General features: G+C 54.2%; 2 protein-coding genes across 2 annotated transcripts in view; both read right to left on the bottom strand.

Annotated features, from left to right (window-relative positions):
* ralgps1 (Ral GEF with PH domain and SH3 binding motif 1) overlaps positions 1 to 1,097 on the bottom strand; it is a 148,985-nt gene extending 147,888 nt beyond the window's left edge. The window contains exon 1 of the mRNA XM_088940418.1: positions 803 to 1,097. The gene's annotated coding sequence lies outside the window, so the exon portion shown is untranslated. The remainder of the gene's footprint in view (positions 1 to 802) is intronic.
* Positions 1,098 to 10,973: 9,876 nt separating this feature from the next.
* On the bottom strand, positions 10,974 to 20,359 carry zbtb34 (zinc finger and BTB domain containing 34). The gene is made up of 2 exons (XM_088940762.1): positions 20,271 to 20,359; positions 10,974 to 13,917 (listed from the first exon to the last, which is right to left on the bottom strand). The coding sequence occupies exon 2, from the start codon at positions 13,880 to 13,882 to the stop codon at positions 12,347 to 12,349; it is 1,536 nt and encodes a 511-aa protein (XP_088796888.1). The 5' UTR covers positions 13,883 to 13,917; positions 20,271 to 20,359; the 3' UTR covers positions 10,974 to 12,346.
* Positions 20,360 to 20,833: the final 474 nt, after the last annotated feature.

The raw sequence follows: 20,833 nt of genomic DNA, 5'->3' as shown, positions 1-20,833 counted from the left end.
CCATACTGCGGAGCTGCAGGAGCCCAGGTGGACAGGCACGGTGGGGGGACGAGAGTGGGGCGTGCAGTGGGTGTGGGGTCCTGCAGGTGTACCCCCTCCCCCCTCCGCTGTCCATCTGAAATTAACGGCACTGCGAGCACGTGTGGCGAATGTCACTTCCTGTTTCCAGCGAAGAGCAGCATCGCTCTGTGATGAACGGACCCCCCCCGAGCAGCGGCGGGTCTGAGTGAACAGACACCGGGCTGACCTACATTAGGGGTCAGCGCCGGCAGACGTCTCCCTGCGTGTTTTCATGTAGTAATACGCCTGCGGCTTTATTATGGGGAGCGACGGTTTCACGACGCTGTGATTCGCGACCCGAGCGCCATGCCCACTCCCGCGCTGGTAATGCTTGTAAACACCCCCCCCCCGGGTCCACGGCCAGGTCCGTGGCGCTGCAGCAGGCAGGCAGACGGACGGAGAGCCTAGAGCCGCGGCCGTTTCACACGCACGGTACTGCGGGGCACAGACACGGCCCCGCAGCCCACGGACTCCACAGCCCGCGCCCATCCCGCCGGCCACACAGTTAAGCACAGCGGCGGCACCTGTCCCGCAGTGTGGACGAGACGGCGGTTCAACAGCAGACCCTCCACTCTCACACGCTCACGCAGCGTGTCGGTACACGGACAGCCGCCAGCAAAAGCGCTGCGGTGTGACCTACCGCGTCCCCCTGTCGCGACACCCACGGACACGGCGCGGCGGCGACCCTCTCCCACTCGTGTCCGTGTCCCCCCGACACCAAGACGCGCCCGTCGCCTCTTACCTCGCCGGCCGTGGGGACCCGCACCTCCTCGCCGACGACGACGACGACTCCTCCACAGGGACGCTCCGACGGGGCTTCAAAACAGACTGCCCCCCTCCCCCCCGCACCCCCTGCGGGGACGGGCAGCGTTTCTCGGTACCCACGGGCCCGGCGTTAGTCCCACGCGTGACGGGGGGGGCCCGCGGGACAGACAGCAGGAGCGCGCCTCAGCGTCGCGAGCAGCTCGACACGGCAGGACGAAGCGCCGCACTGTCTCGAGCGGGCGGCGCGCACCCAGCAGCCGGGGCCTGCCATCAGGAAGTGTCAGGTGGAGCGGGACGGGCGGGCGCCCTGGCCAATCGCCGCTCCGGCCGGGCTGCGTTGCACTCCCCCGAACGGTGGCCCGGCCAATCAGCTCTACGAGGAGGCGGGACTATGTTAATCGCAGATGAGTGCGCAGGTAGCGAGCCGTGTCTGGGTCTGGTGGTGGGAGAAAATGAAAGGTGTTCTGATCGCTGCGCCTACACCTGCAGTGCTGTCCAGGCACTAGGATGTAAAAGACCTGGATTTTACCGCGGTGGGGGAGGCAATGTGGTCTGAAGCTGATTATTTCGGCGAGTTCAGCAGATGAAACTGCTGGCCATGCCGTCTCAGCGAGTGAATCTTCAAATCAGACTGTTTCGCTCTTTTCGGCGGCAAGAAAAATAGCTCATATTGATACACGAATATAAATCTGTGCATGACAGAATCAGAAACACGCACCAGCTGAGAGCAAGAGGCAGTGCCTGTAGACGAAGGGGTCCGGCCCGGGTCCAGAGCTGCCGGCGGCTGAGCCCTGTGTGCGGGGGGTGCGTGTCCTCATGACGTTTCCTCAGCGACGCAGGGGCTAATCTCGCTCCCTGCTGCTCGATGAGCCCATTTTGTTTCATTATTTCGGTTTTTTTTCCCTGCTGTGGAGCGCTCGGATCGATAGATCTTCGGGCGCTACACGGACGCGTGAGCCGCGAAATGAAGTCCGGGTCTGGACGCCCCTCGCTGTGCTCCTGCTGAATTACAGGCGGAGGCGCGGAGAAACACGCAGCACTTGTAACACACCTGCGTGCACTGAGCACAACACAGGCTGTGCCGCTTGAGACGCGTGGAAAGGCGGATCGCAGGTGTCCGCAGTGCTCTGGGGAAAGCGAGATAGCCCAGGCTCTCATGCGACTCCGACGAACCGAGCATCGAGCCAGGCGAGTCAACGGAGGAAATAAATCGATTTTAATCTCAAGCAATTTGGAAACTCGAGAGGAATGGGGTGTCCGGGTCCGAGGACTGTGCGCCAAGGACGCATTTCACTGGTTATTTCAAACGGCTGTATTGATTCGACATTCCACTAATTCCTGAACTACACCGCAATATAATTTAATAAAACTTAACACTGGTCGCAGTCGTCTGTTTTGAAGTTTTAATTATATATAAAAAAGTGTATATTTCAATAATGTATGTCTTCAACTATGAAATTATGTGTCCTGTATAAAGTGGACTGTTTTATTAGTTTTTCACATTTAGCTGATAACTTTGTTTTGATGTGCTCAGCAAATAATTAGGGATAGGCTTAGAAAAAAAGGTTATTTTAATACCTTAACCATCCCTAGAACAGGCTGGCGACAGTGCAGTGACATTTACTAGCGCGTTTCTGCTTTGTATCCCGCAAGAGCTGCGACTACAGTTACTCCAGGATTTTCACAGAACTCCGATTTCTCAAAATACAGACCCTGCCATCTGACAGAAGGAAGACCACCAAGAGCGCGGTCTCTCCCGTATATGCTCTGATCTGCTAGTGTGTAGATGCGCGGTAGTGTGCTCTGAAGACGGTGATCTGCGGGTTTGTGTCCCAGTCCGCCAGGTGAGCCGGGACTGACTGACCCGTCTCTAGGCTTTGTTCTGTAGGCAGTCCTCGGGTATTCCGAAACACCCTTACAGCGCGTTATTCTAAACTCCCTCGACACGCTGAACTTCATCACTCTCTCCTCATCTTGCTCACGAAGCACGCGTTCCCTTATCTAGCGCTGTCGAGGCAGAGACGGGATGATCGCACAGGTGACACAGACACACCTCCCACAGCGAGCCGCTGCAGGCGCTTATATTTCACCCCGCACACCTGGACGACAGCAGCCCCGAACCTCAGGCGAGCACAGATGATCACATCTCAGTCGGTTTGCTTCAGGACCCGAAAGCGGATGAAACAGAAGCCTCTAAAAGAAAACTGAACTAAACTGCGATCCAGACCTGCTACAAGTGCAGTTACAGGGTAAGCGGCCTGAACATGAACGAGCTGCTAAGGAACAGTGGAGCTCGGGTGATGTGAAGATGTGCCCTTCAGGAGCACCGGATTACAGCTGTATAGCGCCCTCTAGCGACACAAAAAGAGATTACAGCCCTCTTGGGAACAGCAGGCCGAATGACAACCCTGGGCTCTTCAACATTTTCCGACGGGACCACATTTTAAAGAAGTTTCAGTAAGGTACCCCAATTTCAGTCTAAACACACACCGAGACTTGGAATTCCTACAGATAAGGTAACTATTAGAAAACATCTAAAATCACAACTGTGACACCAAGCAGACTGTCCTGAAGTACAGCAGGAACAGCGCCACTGTACCAGAATGTGCTCAGTGCTTACCTGGACTGGGGCTGAGGCCTCGCTCTATCTCTGGGGACCCCCCGGACTGCCTGCATGAAGTTAAAAGTTCATCCACACCAAGTGAAAAGCCTGGTTTTCAGAGCCACCCTGACATCGATTCCTAAATGCTGGAAAGAACTTCACCTTTTCTTTAGTGCACAACTCACCTGCTTGAGTGGCCGGACTGAAGTGTGGACAAAGGCACCAAAATCGTTCAGAGATCATCCATCCATTTCATAACGGCTGCGTCTAATTCAGGGCTGTGGGGGACCAGGGCCTGTCCCAGCAAGCTGCACATGGCGGGGTACACCCTGGACAGGACACCAGTCCACAACAGGGCACACACACACTCACACCAGGGCCAGTTTTCCCATCAGACAATGAACCTCCCAGCATGTCTCTGGAAAGCGAGAGGAAACCAGGGCACCCAAATGAAACCCACATGAGCACACGGGGAACATGCAAACTCCACCCAGACAGCACCCCAAGTCCAGAACTGAACCCAGGACTGCAGACTCGCCACCGCGCCGCCAAGCCATCCACTTTCACAGATCATATCACACTTGCAGCTCTCAAAGACACGGCAGGTGTTCCCGACAGCGGGACCGGTTTCAGGGCGACCCGTAAGACCTGCTGGCCCGGGGCTCTCTGGGGTCAGGGGTCATCCCTGGTCTGTACAAGAGTTTACACACGGCCAGGCAGAGCCCCGCCTCTTTGACCATCATGCTCTGCAACTCAAAGTGTGCTGAAACAGACAGCAGAAATATACCTTAACAATTCACAATTTAAATATATGTTAACAGTTTATTACACCGTGTACCTCAGTGAGAAACCTTGTGCTTGCTTGCGTGCCCCTGTGGTGGGATAAAACTACAGCAATCTCGCCTCCTGGCAATGAATCTCTGCACAGCAGGTCTGCTGGATCAGCATTTTTATTTTACAAACAAAAACGCAATTTTCCCCATTGACATTTCTCTTTGTATCATAAAAAAAGCAAATATACAAGCAGCACTGAAAGTCCTGTCACAAAAAGAAACAAAAATAAAAATAACCCAGATAATAGAATGATTATGAGTAAAATATATAATTTGAATAAATATATTTGTTTTTTTTTCCATAATTCATGCTATAAAATAAATTCATAAATGGCAAGTTAACAGTTGTTACAGCATCAGCTCTAGCTAGCTTCATTTACTTCATAGTTATAAAAACAGTAGAGTTCTGAGGTTCACAGTTCGGTTGTGAGGTTGCAGGTACAGAGGATGAGCAGGGTCCGGCCCGGAGCCCCGAGCCCCGGCCTCTGGGCCGCTGTCCCGCGCCAACGAGCCCCCCGGGGCTCCAGATCTGCCCCGCCTTCGCCAGAGCGCAGGCGGGCACGAGCGTCACCCACAAACCACCCCCGCTGCCCCCTCTCGGGAGGAAGCGGTTCCCGGAGCTGCTGACCGTGGGAAAGCCAGAGCTCCCAGAATCCCGTCCTTCCTCTCCTCCTGTCCGAGAGGCTGGGGGGGCCGTGCGCCTGTGCCTCCGTGCCCCCCCCCTCCTCCTCCCTTCGCAGCGCGGGGACCAGCGAGCTCCGCAGCAGGGGGTCTCGGGAGTCTGGGACAGGACCCGCCGGCGTCCCCAAGACGCGGGCGCTCAGCCCACCATCCCTTTTTGTTTTTGACACAAGACGGAGGTGCAACCGTTCCAGCAGCTGCGCCCCCTGCAGGGGGGGGGGGGGGGGTGGGGGCGCAGGCAAAGCTGGGACAGCCGCACCTGTTAGACATGTTCACTCGGCTTGTCCAAACATTCACAAAAAAAAACGTCTGAAAACAATCGGATGCACGCTACCGGACACTGCCCACCACCTGGCATTTCTCCAAATTAATCTACAAATCAGAACAGCTCACCGACGGCCTGGAAGCAGCACTCCGACCCTTCCCGAGGTTTTGCAGTCACAGCTCTTCTCGATAATTATGAGGACACTAGATCAAAAGGTTTATTGCTTTCGGATTTCACGGTACAGAAAAATGTTTCGACAGAGAAATGGAAGACTGCCTGGGGGCTATTAACGCATCATCAGTGTTCAGAAACTACCTGATACCCATCGATCCGACATCGTTCTGTCAGTTCCCAGGAGCCGCCCCCGCCCGTCCCGGAGCGGACCCCTGGAAACCGGCCGGAGCCTCGCGGCTGTTCTGTGACGTTTTGAACAAAAAGAGTGAAAGCAGCCGAGTGTCAGGTTCAGCTGCACAGTGAATCTGGTTTAATTAGTACGTATATCTCATAAAAAGCATTTACATAAGTTTTATCCCCCCCCCCAATACTATTTATATTTATATATATTTATATAAAATTAATAAATAAACCTGACCAGTCTAAAAGCACCATTCAAGGGTAAAAATTCCCCATAAAACAAAAATAAAAACATTGAGACGCTTCATAGTTGAGTCCCTTTGAGGGGGGCAGACTTTGTTCTCCATGAATCCCCTTAGGAATAAAAAAAGTTAGTAAGAAGATTAAAAATCTGTCCTGGTGCGATATCAATGGCTGATGATAGTGTATTAATGTGTCTCAAGGACATTGCAAACCTGCCCCCTGCAACAGCAGCAGGCCTGGTTAGAAACCTCAACCCTCCCTAGACGGCACATCAGAGCTCCCCAACAGATCTACACCGAATCACGTCATTCATTCTTTTCTCTACTCGTCCCTTTTAAGCACGGCTGCAATCATTCTGCATATCTGCACAGCTTTTTAAATGTAATGGCTGTGGTGCCGATCCGTGCAAGGCCACTGCACCTGCAAGAGCAAACCAGCAGCCATCTCCTCGGGTGTGAAACGGGTAAGAAATGACCCAGTGAGTTCCAAAAAGCAGCCGACATCTGACAGCAGAATCGCTACCGAGACACAAACGTGGCAACACGAGGAATCCATTATTCCTAGTCAGAATGAACTACACTCTCTGCTTTAATTCTTAATCGCAGACAGGCTGGAAAGCACTCTCTTTCAAAACCATCCTTGCCAGTTTCCAAGGCCTGAATAAAAATACTACAGAAATCCGAGTGTTGAAGGGAACAAGCGTTCTTAAAAATCTCAGGAAGCCTAGGAAAGTTTGCTACTCAACATCTTTTTAAAGCATGAGAAACACGCCACACTACATCAACAATTCTTCTGACGTCTTGCAATATGTTTTCCAGAAGGAATAAAGAAAAAATTCACAGTTTGCAGTGGCAGATACAGGAGAACCACACACTGAATTACCTGATAACACGAAAGGGACTCAAATATGGGCCTGCCTCTGATCAGTTTTTTTAGTAATGCATATTAAAAAAAACCTATCACAGCATGTTTTACTGATTTTGCATTCAATATAAATGTAGTAAATAACAGTACTATACCAACCTAGTAATTCAAATAAAATCAGTTGATTAGACATCTGCGAAGAGATACACCCATTACAAAGTCAGTGACTCCCCGATATATATTCACAAAGTATATTCCTTGATCCCCTTTCTTCGCATGTGAAACAGTAGAAGTAATGCCTTATTTTTAATGTAGTAAAGTGAACCTGGCAATAGACATTTTCTTGCGGCAAGGCACAGACAAAGTTGAGATGTCAGCTTGTGTACCAAGGAAAAAAGAATTCACTGTTTTTTTTAAAAATGACATCTGGAAACAGGAATTCCCAGTCACCATCCCCTTTATAAAACAACATTATCTACAAATGCACACAATCCCAAAGATTCATGTTTTGAAGGAGTTTGTTATGGCTTTGTGCACACTGTAAGTCTGCAGGGAACCATAAGCGGAAGGAAAAGAAAAATGTGGGATGCAAAAAAGAAATTGGAGGCACAGAAGAGACCCCCTTTTTTCTTGAGATCTTGGGAGATGGACTTGCACTGAAATAACCACTTTGAAATCTTGCGGTTAATATCCATCCATCTTCATCTGTTTATTCCTAGCAAGTGTAGCAACAGCTGCACAAGGTGCAATGCGAGAGTCCACCCCCCAGGGGGCGCCAGTCCTTCACAAGACAACTCATAGACACCAGTTAACGCAGCCAGCATGCCTGTGGAAAGTGGGAGGAAACCTAGGTGGATGTGGGGGAGAACGTGCAAACTCTGCACAGAAGGCATCGAGCCTGGGCTTGAACCCAGGGCCCAGGAGCTGCGAGGCAGCAGCACTGACTGCCACACCGCCATGCTGCCCAGTGGTTGACATTTTACACAAACATTTGGCAACGCGTTCTAGTCGTTTGGTAAACTCTTTGGTAAACCCCAGTGTGAAAGCTCCCAGAGTGCTGATGTGATATGCTGGTCCCAGAGAGACCCAGAGACGCGAAAAATCAAAGCCCACTTCACTAAAAAGAAATGCACTCCAGCACGCACAACACCATGAGCTGGGATAAGCCCAGTCAGTAGTACTCTGCAGAGGAAAGAGGGAAAAAACAGGGGCTACCTGTATAATCTTTTGAAGGTACCAAGGTTTTTGTGTTGACTAGTTTTCATGCTGGAGTTGTCACACTCTGCAAATTCTCACATTGCACATGATGAAAACCTGCTCTGCCTTTGAGAGAACCTTCTGCACGATGACATTCACATCCAGCTGAGGAATCGCGTTCTCTACTGACTGGGCACCTACAGCACATCGCACACATTTGTTTGCTAAAGCAATTATGCAAACCAGCTCAATTATTCCCAGACTTGTAGCCATATCCTAGGAAACACTCCACTAGTTCCAGGTAACCTAGTGTCTCTGGGCTGGACTCCAAGAGGAAAACAGCTGCATTTTAAGCTAAACTATTGAAACCTACATCTTCCCACTACAAGCTTCGGAAATAAAACGCTTTGTGCGAAGACCAGGGTGACTGTTTTCTATAAAGAAATAGAAATTTAAAAATTACATCAAAGTCTAAAACTTAAAGTAACAATTTAGAACCAAAGGTAAAACTGTGGGAAAACCACCTGCTAATTCCTTCTTGCAGCAAACAGGGAGCAATTTCAATCACATTGAAATGTACAAAGAATAAAACTACGGTATGTAGTCCTGTGTACGTAGCATTGGCATGATTACACAAGTTCACATCAAACTTCCTGTAGTGACCTAGGTTATACAATGTGCACAACTTTAAAAAAAAGCACCATGTTCTAAAAACAAAGATTTGTTCAAGAACAAAAAAAAAAGTATGAAAACAAACTGCGTAATTTCAAGACAGCTAAGCACAGCTGATGGTTGCCAAACCAAGTGGGAAGAACGCATGTAGAGATTTTGAAACTTGGCTGCGACCGAGAGACCCTGCCAGGATGCTTGCTTCGACAAGAGGAGGACCTAACTGAGCTTTTCTACATCGCAAGGGACTCATTTTATAAACATTGACACCTATGAAAGCAGCGGGGCCAGTAGGAGGCGCTCACCCTGCGGTGGGTCCTGATGCCCCAGTATAGTGAAATTTCCCATTGGCCCTTACCAATCATGGCCTCCTAATGACTAATGACTTCATCACTCTGCTCTCCTCCCCACTAATAGCAGGTGTGTGGGGAGCGTTCTGGGGCACAATGGCTGCCGTCGCATCATCCAGGTGGGGCTGCACACTGGTGGTGGTGGAGGGGAGTCTCCAGTACCTGTAATGCGCTTTGAGTGGGGTGTCCAGAAAAGCACTATATAAGTGTCAGAAATTACTATTATTAATTTATTATTTGGCCGCTGACACCATGAAAGGGCTGCAGTATCACAGGACTACCACCATTTCATGTGGGAGAAGCAGGACAGCACTCCTGTGATGGGGAAAAAAGCAGTAATAGGCTGGATTTCAGAATTCACTTTTGGTGAAGACCTGGTGACGGACCCAGACTTCCACGCAGCTGCTGGTAGGGCTGCAGGCAGGTCAGGATGTAGACTAGAGCCCATTCCAGACCTCGGGAAAGCACGACAAAGCCATGCAGATGGGGGTTTATTCCTGGAGAACAGCTGTTTGAGGTATGGTCCTCCTGCTTGTCCCTTGTCTTCCGGAGGCTGATGCTCATCCCATTGGGATGAGCTGGGGAAGAGGAGGATATGTGGAAATGGCTGCCACTAGAGACCGCCAAACTCAGCCTCCAGGACATTTGTAAACAGTTTCACCTCAGCAGTAAGTAAATGGGCGAGTGGTATATTGATACAAAGCGTTTCCACATTGATCGGGTTGTGTATTTATGAGTGTGTTTCTTTAGTAGATTTTGGATGTTACCCAGCGGACTGAGGAGACTTCTGAGGATTCTGGTAGAAGGAGTTCAGGGCGCAGCTGTACAGACTGGTACTGTAGTAGTGTTGGTTAAGAGGAGCAGAGGGCAGCTGATACTGTGTAACCTTTCAATACAAAGCCAGGAAAACCATTCGGCCTTGAAGTCGGCTGGGTTTGGAGTGTTTTATGGGCAATGATCCACCAAGCCACACTTCCAATAGCAGGAGTCCACCACACACCGGGCGACGCAGGTCCACAGCTCCACCCCGCTTTCCAAGGGAAGCCACGAGTACTGGTGACGATCACAGCCAGTCTGGGCAGTCAGGAGCTGGAGCAGCTCCATGGGAACTCGGGATCGAGAGGAGCGACAGCGGACAGCCAAGGTGGCAGCCACAGCAACACAGTCAAGCAGACGTGTCTCTGAGGAAGCACGCTGTGGTGATCCAGAGCCAGTGCTTTTCCTGGAGTACTGGCCAAGTACAGCATCACTGATACAGAGGGTCTGCAGGGGGTGGGGCAGCTAAACACCCTCTCAACCAATCACCTGCTGCCCCACGGGTCACACCTAAGGAACCAGGGACACAGCCAGACCGGAGGCTCAGGTACAGTTTTGATCACCACACCACAAAAAGAACCGTACAGCCTTAGTTCAGAAAGGATCAAGAAGAATGACCCCTGGTCTCAGAGCAGCACCAGCTAAAGACTTAGAGAACTAAATCTCTTCAGTCTAGAACAAAGGAAATTTCAGGCAGGCGCATATGATTCTAGTGGAGGAGAAGGAGACGTCCAGCCCAGGCTGCTGAAGAAGAGCAGGCCCGCCAAGTGATGACAGAAACTCAGTAGTGCGAGCTAGAATTCATTCAGAATTCTTCAGCAAAGCAAGCCGGCCCTGCTCTCGCTGCAGGCTGGTCAGGCTCTGTGATCCCGGCCCAAACCGAGCTCCGCCCGCGGCCGGTCTGGTGTGCTGGTGTGAGCCCCAGCCCTGTGCAAGCTGCGGTCAGCTGTCCGCAGAGCTGGGACGGGACACGGTGAAGGTGAGCCCCGACAAACGGACACTTGTCAAACGGGGAAATAAGAAAAAGGCAGAAGCCGTCGGCAGACTCGCTGCTCTGTGCGCCACCAGCAGCCGGGCGCAGGAGCGCGGGCGGCACTTCAGAATCGGGGTGCCCAGCCAGGCTCCTGCTTTCAGCCTCAACGGCCTAATGGGAGGCGCCGCAGCGCAGTCCAGGACTGGGAGCTCTGGAGCCAGCAGGTCAAGACCTGCAACCCCGACACTTTAAGAGGCAGCCGAGCTGATCTGTGGTTCCTGTCCTGTCCCGAGGCGCAGGTGGGGCCCGGAGCAGCGAGAGGACCGCGGCGGGCGGTTCAGCACCATGGCAACCACGACGACGGTCGCCTGGGAGATGGGTCACCGTTGCATCAGCATGGCCTTCAGGAGTCAGGGCTCAGTCAGGCAGAATTCTGCTCTTCCCAAGTGCAGGTCTGGATCTCGGGATAATGCTTGATTCGTGAAAGACACACACTTGAAGCTCTAATTCCGAACAAGTCCACCACTCCTCTCTTCGTTAACCCTTTGAGGCGCCGACACACCAACATCTTTAGGATTTAGAACAGTATTGCAATCGGACGAAAGACTGACGACAAGAGGCCCAATGCATGAACTAAAGACAATGAAAAGACTTATATTATACTAATGAAATGCAAAGCACATTACTGAATCTAATTCTTCCTCTTTCAGCCCTCTCTGCTTCACTGCTGGCCGCCACTGGGCCAGAAATGGAAAAGCCCGGCACGGCCTTGCTGCACACAGCCCACGGCTCTGCAGGACTTTTCGCCATCAAGGAAAAGCAGCTCTTTGAAAACGAAAATCTCCGCCCAATTCCCAGGTTACAGCTCGCTCCTCTAGCACAGACACGACAGGCCTAAACGGAGAGAAGGCCAGCGGCTTCCACCTTAAGTGCTACTTCCTGCAAAAAAAAAAAAAGACCAGCACCACACCGCGTTGAGCCAAGACAAACAATGGGGCGAAAATCCACACCTCAAATCATGCAAGCCGGTACTACTCTCTACTCTCCACCCCTGGCGCCTGCTCACTGCCGCACCCCCCCCTCCTGCGCTGCCGTGCGGAGAGGCCGGAGCAGTCCGCGAGAGGAACAAGGAGCACTCCAGCGGGCGCGACGAGGCCCGGTGCGGACGGAAAGCTTGCCCAGGGGCCCCCGTTGGGCCCTTAGCTGTGAGGACGAGCCCGACGGATCCTGAAGGGAAATACTGTCTTGTGGTGTGTGTGCTCTGGAGACTGAGGTATCGAACGGGAAGACTCCGCACGCGGCGCCGCGCCGCGCCGCTAGAAACGAGATGCTCCTGTCCCTCTCGGCCTCGTACCCACGCCGGAGCTACGCGGAGGTCTGCTATCGGGGCTCCCTCTCTGCCCGCTTTATTGCAGCGTGTCCACACGCCTCGGACACGGGAACACGGGACGGCGAAGGGGGAACCGCTGTGGCTCGACCCCGGACAGCACACCTGCCCGGCACACCTCCTCCTCCTCCTTTCAGAGTTCCCGAATAAATCCGTGGAAGTACAAGAGAGAAAACTCTCGAAAACAAAATCATTAAAGCTCCGTTATGGGGGAAAACAATAACGAGGGAAAAAAAAATGAAAGCGCGACAACAACAACAACAAAAAAACAAAACGACAAAAACGATCTAGAAATCACATCTGGACGCCTGGGCCTCCCCCGGGCTGCACCGGTCGGCCTCCTCCTGGTCCTCGCCGCCCCCGCCCGGCGCGCCGAAGTCCGCCGCCAGGGGCTCGTCGGGGTCCCTCTGCTCCGCAGTGCCCTCTGTTCTCTCGGGGGACTCCAGGTGGTTGCGCGCGTCCGCCAACCCCATGTGCTTCTTGCGCAGGTGCTGGTTCAGGGTGCCCTGGAAGGGGAAGCACTTCCCGCAGATCTCGCAGCGGAAGGGCTTGTTGTCCGTGTGCCCGCGGATGTGGTACTCCAGCTGGTCCTTGCGCGTGTACTTCTTGCCGCAGAACTTGCAGACGAAGGGCGTGATGCCCATGTGCAGCCGCATGTGCCGGTCCAGGCTGCCCTTCTGGTTGAAGGACTTGCCGCAGTAGATGCAGATGAGCCGCTCGTTGTAGGGGTACCACTGGCCCTGCAAGCTCCTCTCCTGCAGGTCGCCCTCGAAGCCGCCGCCGCCGCCCGCCAGGACCGCCTCCCCGTCCTCCTGGGCGGGCTTGATCACGCCGGGCCCCTCCGCCGGCGCCGGCACCGGCACGGGCCGCTTGGGCCGGGCCCGGCCGCCCCGGAAGCCGCTGAGCATGGAGCGCGAGGGGCTGGAGCTGCTGAGGCTCACGAAGCCGGCCGGGGAGGGCGCCGGCGCCGCCAGCGGGGGGAAGGCGTAGCCGGCGTGCGGCACCACCGGCCCGTAGGAGCCCACGCTGACCGCCAGCACCTGCTCCCCGTCCACCATCTCCGTGTGGTAGCCGTCGTCCCCCGCCGAGGAGCTGTCCGAGCAGCTGGGCCGCTCCGGCTTCTCCAGCTTCACGCGGACGTCGGTCACCTGGCCGTCCCTGCCGATCAGCTCCACCTGCTCGTGCTCGCCCTCCGCCGGCGCCTCCTGCTCCGACACGCTGCCGCTGCTGCCGCGGTCCGACTGCCCCTCCTCCTGCGGCCGCGGCCTGGCTGCGCCCCGGTCTGCCTTGGCGTCCGCGCCGGCCTGGCGGGGGAAGCAGGGGGGGGAGATCTCCAGGGGGTTGACGAAGAGGTGGCCGTCCTTCACGCCGTTGCTCCGGGCCCGGAGGCCCTCCCGGGCGCCCAGGCCGGCGTCGGCGGGGCCCGGCAGGCTGATCTTGGAGTGGATGCCCTCCAGGATCTGGGTGCACTTGTCGATGACCGCCTGCATCTGCAGGAAGCTGGCCGCCGTCAGGAAGCTGATGACGTCCTTGAGCTGCAGGGACATCCGGCCCGTGTAGCAGAAGGACAGCAGCTGCTCGAAGACGTCGGGGCTCTTGATGACAGAGATGGAGAGCCCGCTCATGGTGCTGAGGGCCGAGTGGTCGCGGAAGTAGGGCGAGCTGGCGGCCAGCACGGCCTTGTGGGCCCGGAAGGGCTGGCCCTGGATGTGCACGATGATGTCACATAGCTTGCCCTGCAGGCGCAGCTCGTTCAGCTGGCTCAGGACCGTGCTGCTGAACTCCGGCACGTCGAATTCTATAAAGTTGCTGCCGTCGTCCATCTCTCGGTTCTCTGTTTGCTTTGTATTTTGACAGCCTGTTAGCACACAAAAACAAAACAAAACACAGAAGAGGCAAATCATTAGGGGTTCCCTCTCTTTCGTAGCTCTTCCTTTACAATGTCATTGTGCTTCAGGGAGAAGCGAAGCCTTCAGAAGAACTCTGGCTCATTAGACTAGTCAACAAGTCACAGCCACGTATGCAAAGAAAGGAGATCTCATCTCGTGTGTCGACTGCGCTAAACAAAGCAGATCTCCACTAACGCCAAGAACCCTGCGGGAATATTCAGATTCCGTTTTCCTAGAAAAAAAATCACAGGCTGGAGATGAAGCGATTTTCTTGCATACTAGTCAGTTTTATTACCGTTATGCAATCAAGTGAAAAGAGCCACTTGAATATAAACAGTATACTGTACTACGGCAAGATCAATAATTAATAATCATCTCTTCCCCGCTTCCACTTCTTCCTGCAGAGCACAGATTAATCAACGACTGCTGCTCTTCTTTCCCGCCTGCTGGCGAATCCCGCGGGATCCCGACGGGAATCTGGTCCTGCAGCGACAGCCAGGCAACAGGCTCTTGGGCTGATCTGGCTGGGAGACGCAGGAACTCAGCCCTTCCTTCCCCTGCTGGGCCCTGCCGGGCCTAGCGCCCTGTCCCTCAGCCCTTCTCGGCTGCCTAGACGCCCATCCTCCAGCCACAGGCCCCTGCCGGCCTCGGCGCTCTGGACAGGGCGGACAGGGCGGACAGGGCGCGGAGCTGCCGGCCCGCACGAGCCGTCAAGCCTGGAGGGGTCCCGTCCCGCAGGGCAGTCAGCTCTGGGTCCTGCAGGGCCAGACGGGGTTCCCCAAGGTCGCAGAGGGCGTGCTTACTCTGCGGTAACAATTCCCAGAGCTGGGAGCTGAGCACAGGATCCGAGAGGATCCGGCCGCCCCACCCCGTCCCAGACCAGGAGCCTCAGCCCCCGGGTAAACGCCACAGGTGTCACGATTTAGCACAACACAAAAAGCTCCACCCTCCCGGGTCTTTCTGCCGGGCAGAACCCAAACTCCTGCACGTCTGAGAGCTGTGCTGAGGAGCCTGATAAGAGGCGGTGTACCTGGGTTTGCTTTATTGATCTGCTCTGGCTTCTGCCCAGACCACAGAGGTAAACACGCCGCTCTTCTGTGAAAGAGCTCCATCTGATTATTTACTGCCTCCAGATTACACATCGAACCGATTTAAAACTTAACCAGCCGGTCACAGCAATCATTTTGCAAATTCCAGGCAATTTTTTTTTAAACACACAGAGGCTTGGCACTTCCCAGAACAGCACGGACTGCCTGGAACCTGACATTTCTCCTAAGCGACTAAAACAAACACCACTTTTTTCTTTTGCTGCCTAAATTCCAAATAATTTTGGCTGTGAGGACAGGCTACCTCCCCTCTGCCAGATAATTTGTCCGGAAAACGCTCTCAGAACGTGCCAGCACCTGCCAACAAGCTGGGCTCCGGGTTTGAGAACTCGCCTTGCCGCAGACCTGGAACGCTCAATCTTTGACAATATCAGCGTCCTGCTCTCAAATTAGTCTCAGAGAGACTCAAATTAGTGGAATTCACTTGACCTGCATTATTTTGGGCCTTTCTCTAATGCCCTTTTTCAGCATAAATTTGATATTAGCATTTGCACATTCAAAAGACTGACATTTAATTCCACAGGGAATGCAGCTGTTCTGCTGGTAGAACAGGCTCGCCGAACAGCCCAGCGAACTGTCCGCTGTCCTGGCGGAGGCCGCGGTGCTCAGGCAGGGCCCAACACAGAAAGCCGCCCGTTTTCACCTCATTTTATTGGCAAAGCTGGAGACCACATGGCTGATCTGAGCTACATGCAAATAAAATCCTCAGGGAGAAGGGTGTCTGAAAAGCCTGCTACACAAAACCTTCACAATCCGGCATCTGTGGGGGGGCGGGGGGGGGGAATAAGCAGAGTCTGTTTTAAGATGAGCAGGATTCTGCCTATTTTGCAAAACCGAATAAGCAAAGCCGCCAAATTCGCTAAACAAGCAAAGCAAAATGAGGTGGGCATGAACTAGATAGGCAGCTTTTTTTTTCCTGCAGTGTAGGAAGAAAGTTATTTCCTGTAAAATGAGGAATTTTGAGAAATGGGCTATCTGTTACAGATTGAGGGGGGAGGGCTGGGACGGCATTAGGACTCTGGAGGAGAGTCAAAATCCTGCCAAGCAGGCAGTATTGAGCGAACCGGACAGAACAGCCAGGAAACCACGCTCTGCTCAGACCAGAGCGGTGCAAAACAGCGCACGAACAGGCCTGCAGGAGGCTGTTCGGAAGGGACAGAAGGGCATGTTACTGGAGATCGCACCGACGCCTGCAGGTACACCTCACACAGGAGCTACACACCCTAGAAACTCCAACGCCACGGCCGCGATCACCTAGCCCTCCAATCACACAAAAACACAAAGCAGGCTGTAAAACACACGCGTCTGCACACTGAAGACAGGGCACAGGAAGTACCCGAGACCGAACTTAACACACGTTCACTCTCCGCAGTCTTCATTGTACCAGGAAGTGCACTGGGAACGGAGGACGCGTCTTTACACAAAGAGCTGTGGGAGTCTGGAACAGGTCACCCATCCAAGTTCACGAAGCCAATACCCTGGCTTCTCTCAAGACACAGCTGGAGGAGATGCAACAAGCTGCTATCAAACCACCTCTGGGATAAAGCTGCGGAAAGGCCCAGAGCCGAAAATGGATATAAAAAGATTTCAAAGACCTTCGATGTCCCTTGGAACAGACCCCAGCCCATCACTAAGAAGGGGAATGATAAGGCACCACCCAGACCAAGAAGCCAAATCTAGGTGTGTGACGTTGGTACAGACCTGTCCCAATAGAATCATGGCTGCAATTCAAACAAAGGTGCTTCCATTAAACACCAACTCAGGGCTACGCACGCTTATTCAACCCCTTTCCCAAGGTTTTCACTTTTAATTACTTTTCAGAAAATCTGGCCTTTGCTTTCCTCTTGGAGGCTCCGCTTTATACTGTGTAAATAAAGATAAAATACATTCCGATTAAAAGAGCTTTAATTTCAGGCTGTTAAGCCATAAAATGTGCTACTTTGAAAGTGGCTCGAAGGGAAGATTGCACAGCCCAGTACGTATTGAAGAAGCACAGACAAGCTGCTCAGCGACAGACGGCTCTACAGCACAGACCTGACGGGGCAAGATCGCTCCCGCAGGTAAAGGGTTCGCGGGCGCTCGGTGCAGTCTTGCCAGCCCCCTGCGACCCCAGCCTTCGATGCCCCCTGCCTTTCAGAAAAAGCAGCACTGCTCAAGGAGGCGGTCTTGGGGGGGCGACCCCTCCCTGAGTCTTCCATCGCCATACTCTCCAGCCCTGCCGTGTTTCCACCCCAGCGCCCCGAGCCTGAACGCCAGAGACTTTTATGAGCTTATTCTTAAAGGAACTATCCTCATATAAACCTGGGTTTATCGGGTGCAAAGCAATAGTGCCTGCTCATGCAAACCGCTTAATTGCTCTGGCTCTCCCTGATCTGGCAGCGCCTGCCGTGAACATATTTGCGCTGCGGTGGGGAGAGACCCGCCCGCCTCCACCCGTGCCAGCGAGCCCCCCGGCATGGCGCCTGGGTGTCAGATCGAGCCAGCGGATTTCCCCTCCGGTGTATCTCGGAGCAACGACTGCCTGCAGGGGGCCAGCGGACGGAGGGCCCCCCCGATCGAACGGTTGGCCAAGGCAGTGGTTCTGTTCCGTGATGCAGAGCTTGCTGAGACCAGCAGCTGAGGACCAGTTCTCCAGGGGCCCGACAGGCCAGAGACCAGCAGCTGAGGACCAGTTCTCCAGGGGCCCGACAGGCCAGAGAGCAGCAGCAGCACACGGGCAGATCGCCCTGGCCGCCAGCCTCCGCGCGGCAGATCACCACAGCGCTATCGGCCACCGGAGGCAAACAAACAACCGCCGCGCCACCTCCAAGAATAAGAGTTCTGATAAATTAACGCTCGAGCTTCGTAAACAACACATGTGCCCACTGAGAACCTGGCAAATCAGAAGCTCGCGAAGCCCATTGGAAGGTTCTGTACAGGTCATCTCACACTAAAAAAAACGATCTACTGTACCGAATAACCTCTCCGTGGCTCTGAGCCAACGCCATGTACTTCGGCCTCTGAATCAGACTATACAGTAACTGCTAATCTCCCATCATCTAATATAGAACTGTTTATCTCTGAGAAACACCTCCAGGTTACGACTCCTCAGCCAACGTGAAAGGCAGGTTAAAAATTAAAGCGCAGAAAAGGCCCCGTCAGGACAGCACGATGCTGATGGGGAGCAGCCGCCTTCATGCCAAAGGTGGCCGAGTCCAGGGGCCGACAGGTCGGGGCAGAAGCTCCCGCCAGCGGATCAGGGCTGGTGTGCGAGGCAGGGTCTGGCCACAGCCACCTGCGGACCCGACTTGTAATCAGAACTTTACGGAGCCTCAGCTCGGCATGGGACACTAGGACTCACACAAAGAAACAGCCAACATCTCATTAACGCCAAGACAGAAAACACTGAAGCAACAAGGGTTTAAAGCTGCTCAATTTCACGACTTTTGCCGATAAACCATCTAGTTCTCCTTGTTACTAACCAATCTTAACCCCCAAACCTTCTGACTTTCACTCCAGACAAGCTCTTTAACGAGGTGAACCCCTAATTCAGATGTACAAGTTTGGCTCACGGAAAGATCGGACACCATCAGTTACTCATGAAACACAGCAAGACCGCTCACATGGTTATGAACTGCAAACAGCTCCAGAGCTCAAACCGGTCCTGTCACTGGTGAATTCAGATTTCAAATCTGTCACCAGGAGCTCAGCTAGAATTAAAGCCAGGAGCTGTGGGGGGTCCCCAAAATCAGGAAAGAGAGCCACAGACTGAAGCTTGCTTTCCCCTTTGGTGTTCCCAAGCAGTTTAAAAGATGGTTCTCAGGACCGTTCGACACGGCAAAAGATCTGGATTCATTAGGGCCTGCCTGCCTGCCAGGAGTGCTGAAAACCTGCGCCCTTCAGCCCCAGGAGCGAGAGAGTTTCCTGACAGCTGAACGAGACCACCTGGCACCCGCCGGCTTGCTCCCACTAACACAGTCCTGCACGACCGTGTACAAGCAGGACTCGCAACCGCGAAACTCAGATCTCTGGTGCACTCTCCCCGTGACACGGGGGCCCACAGCAGAGCCCGAGAGTACCGGGCAGGAGAGATTCATGTCCACACAGGACTCCTCTGCCGGCAAGGCGAGAACTGCACTTCTGCAGAGAGAGCGCTGAGCCACCAGGTACGCGCATGAACCAGAAGCTGCCGATAGTGTCTGCCCATTTCAGGGAGCTTTTGAGGCTTTTAATGGCGTGGGTGACATTGTCTTAACTACTCCTATTTGCATTACAAAACACACATAAAAGATTGTATCTGTGCGTGTACACAACATCGCTTTTATGAAAACACGCCTGAGGAACAGCGCACACTGCTGTGTCAGCGTCGCTCAACCTGTCCAGCTCGCAACCGGGGTGTCTCAAGCACTTCCTTCGCTCCAGTCCAAAGCAAAAACACCCAAATCGAAAAGCACCAAACCCTGCGTGCCCCCCATCACTACTGTACCTCCGCCAGACGCCACGCACTCTCCTGAGGAACTGAAGGACGCCCCGCCGCTGCCGGGAACTTGAGCCGAAAGTGGCATTTCATTTCCCGGCGCCCGGCCCGCCGAGAGAGCCAGCAGCAGACTTCAGAGGGGCGAACCGCTCGGGTCTCCCAAAGCGTCCCAATCACGACGAAAACTGCTGGGATCTGATTTTCTGACAGCGTGTCAGAGGAACCCCGACCGCGGCGTCTTTTCTGAAAAGGTTCCAGCTCCTCTCGCTGTTATTTTAGCGGCGCCTGTGCTGGCTATCGGTGCGGGGGTCCGGCACGACAGCACGCTGGTGTGTTGTGCGCACAAGTGGGCAGGACCACGCCGAGAACCGCCGGGTAGGAGCCGAACGAACACCGCCGAGCCCTGTCCTGCTCCAGCTGTGGGGCACCGCAGGCTGAGCTACTTTCGCGAAGTGTGAGCCGGACACCCCGGCTGAGAGCCCGGCGCCAGACCCCTGCGGGCTGCCGTCCCGGGACGGGAAGCCCGAGTTGCCCAGCCCGGACCCGGACCCGGGGCGGAAGAATGCGGGTATTTTCGGGTCACCGCCACTCGCAGCGCAGCCGGCGGCAGAAGTACCACCAGTGCCAGCACCGGAGCGACCACCAGGGAAAACACACACACATAAGGATGGGGAAAAACTTTTGGCCGGAGGTCGCCAGCGCGCACGCCGGCTGTCACGCCTTGCCTGCCGGTCAAAGCGCCGAGTCCGGAGAGCCTTACCTCTGCCCCCCGATCAAATGTCGCCCATTTCCCCTGAGCGGCTCGCGTAGCTCCAGGCCTCCCGCATCTACCCCAGCCGTCGGCTGCTGTTCCTCCTCCAGCTCCCTGCCCCACCGGAAGTAAATGTGTCAATTCCCGTCAGCGCCTGCTTCCGGGTCGGGGTGGGGGGGCGTGATCGGTGGGGCTCGGGTCCGCTCGGGTCCGCTCGGGAGCTGAGCCAAGCCGGGGCATTCGGCAGAAACCTGCGTAAGAGCTGTGTTTTTTCCCTGCACGATTTGACGTCAGGGCCTTGTCGTCATCCTCATCATCCTAACCATCCTCATAGTCATCATCATCATCATCATCATCACGGCCGACTTCCAGAGCGAGCGGTTTTATTCGCTGCTGCAGGGAAACGGTGCCCTGGCGCTTCGTCAGATACGCGTACTCGTATCTGACACAGTTGTGGTTTTTCGGTGCCGACGCAAGCGAAACGCACCGAGCGGATATGATTGCGCCCGTGACTGACGGGTGTCACACTGTAGCCAGAAAGGCCCGGGTCCGACACTCCTGGCCTGACCTCT

Source organism: Atractosteus spatula, chromosome 23, assembly GCF_055471065.1.
Source record: "Atractosteus spatula isolate fAtrSpa1 chromosome 23, fAtrSpa1.hap1, whole genome shotgun sequence".
NCBI lineage: Eukaryota > Metazoa > Chordata > Actinopteri > Semionotiformes > Lepisosteidae > Atractosteus > Atractosteus spatula.
This window is presented reverse-complemented; position numbering and strand designations above follow the sequence as displayed.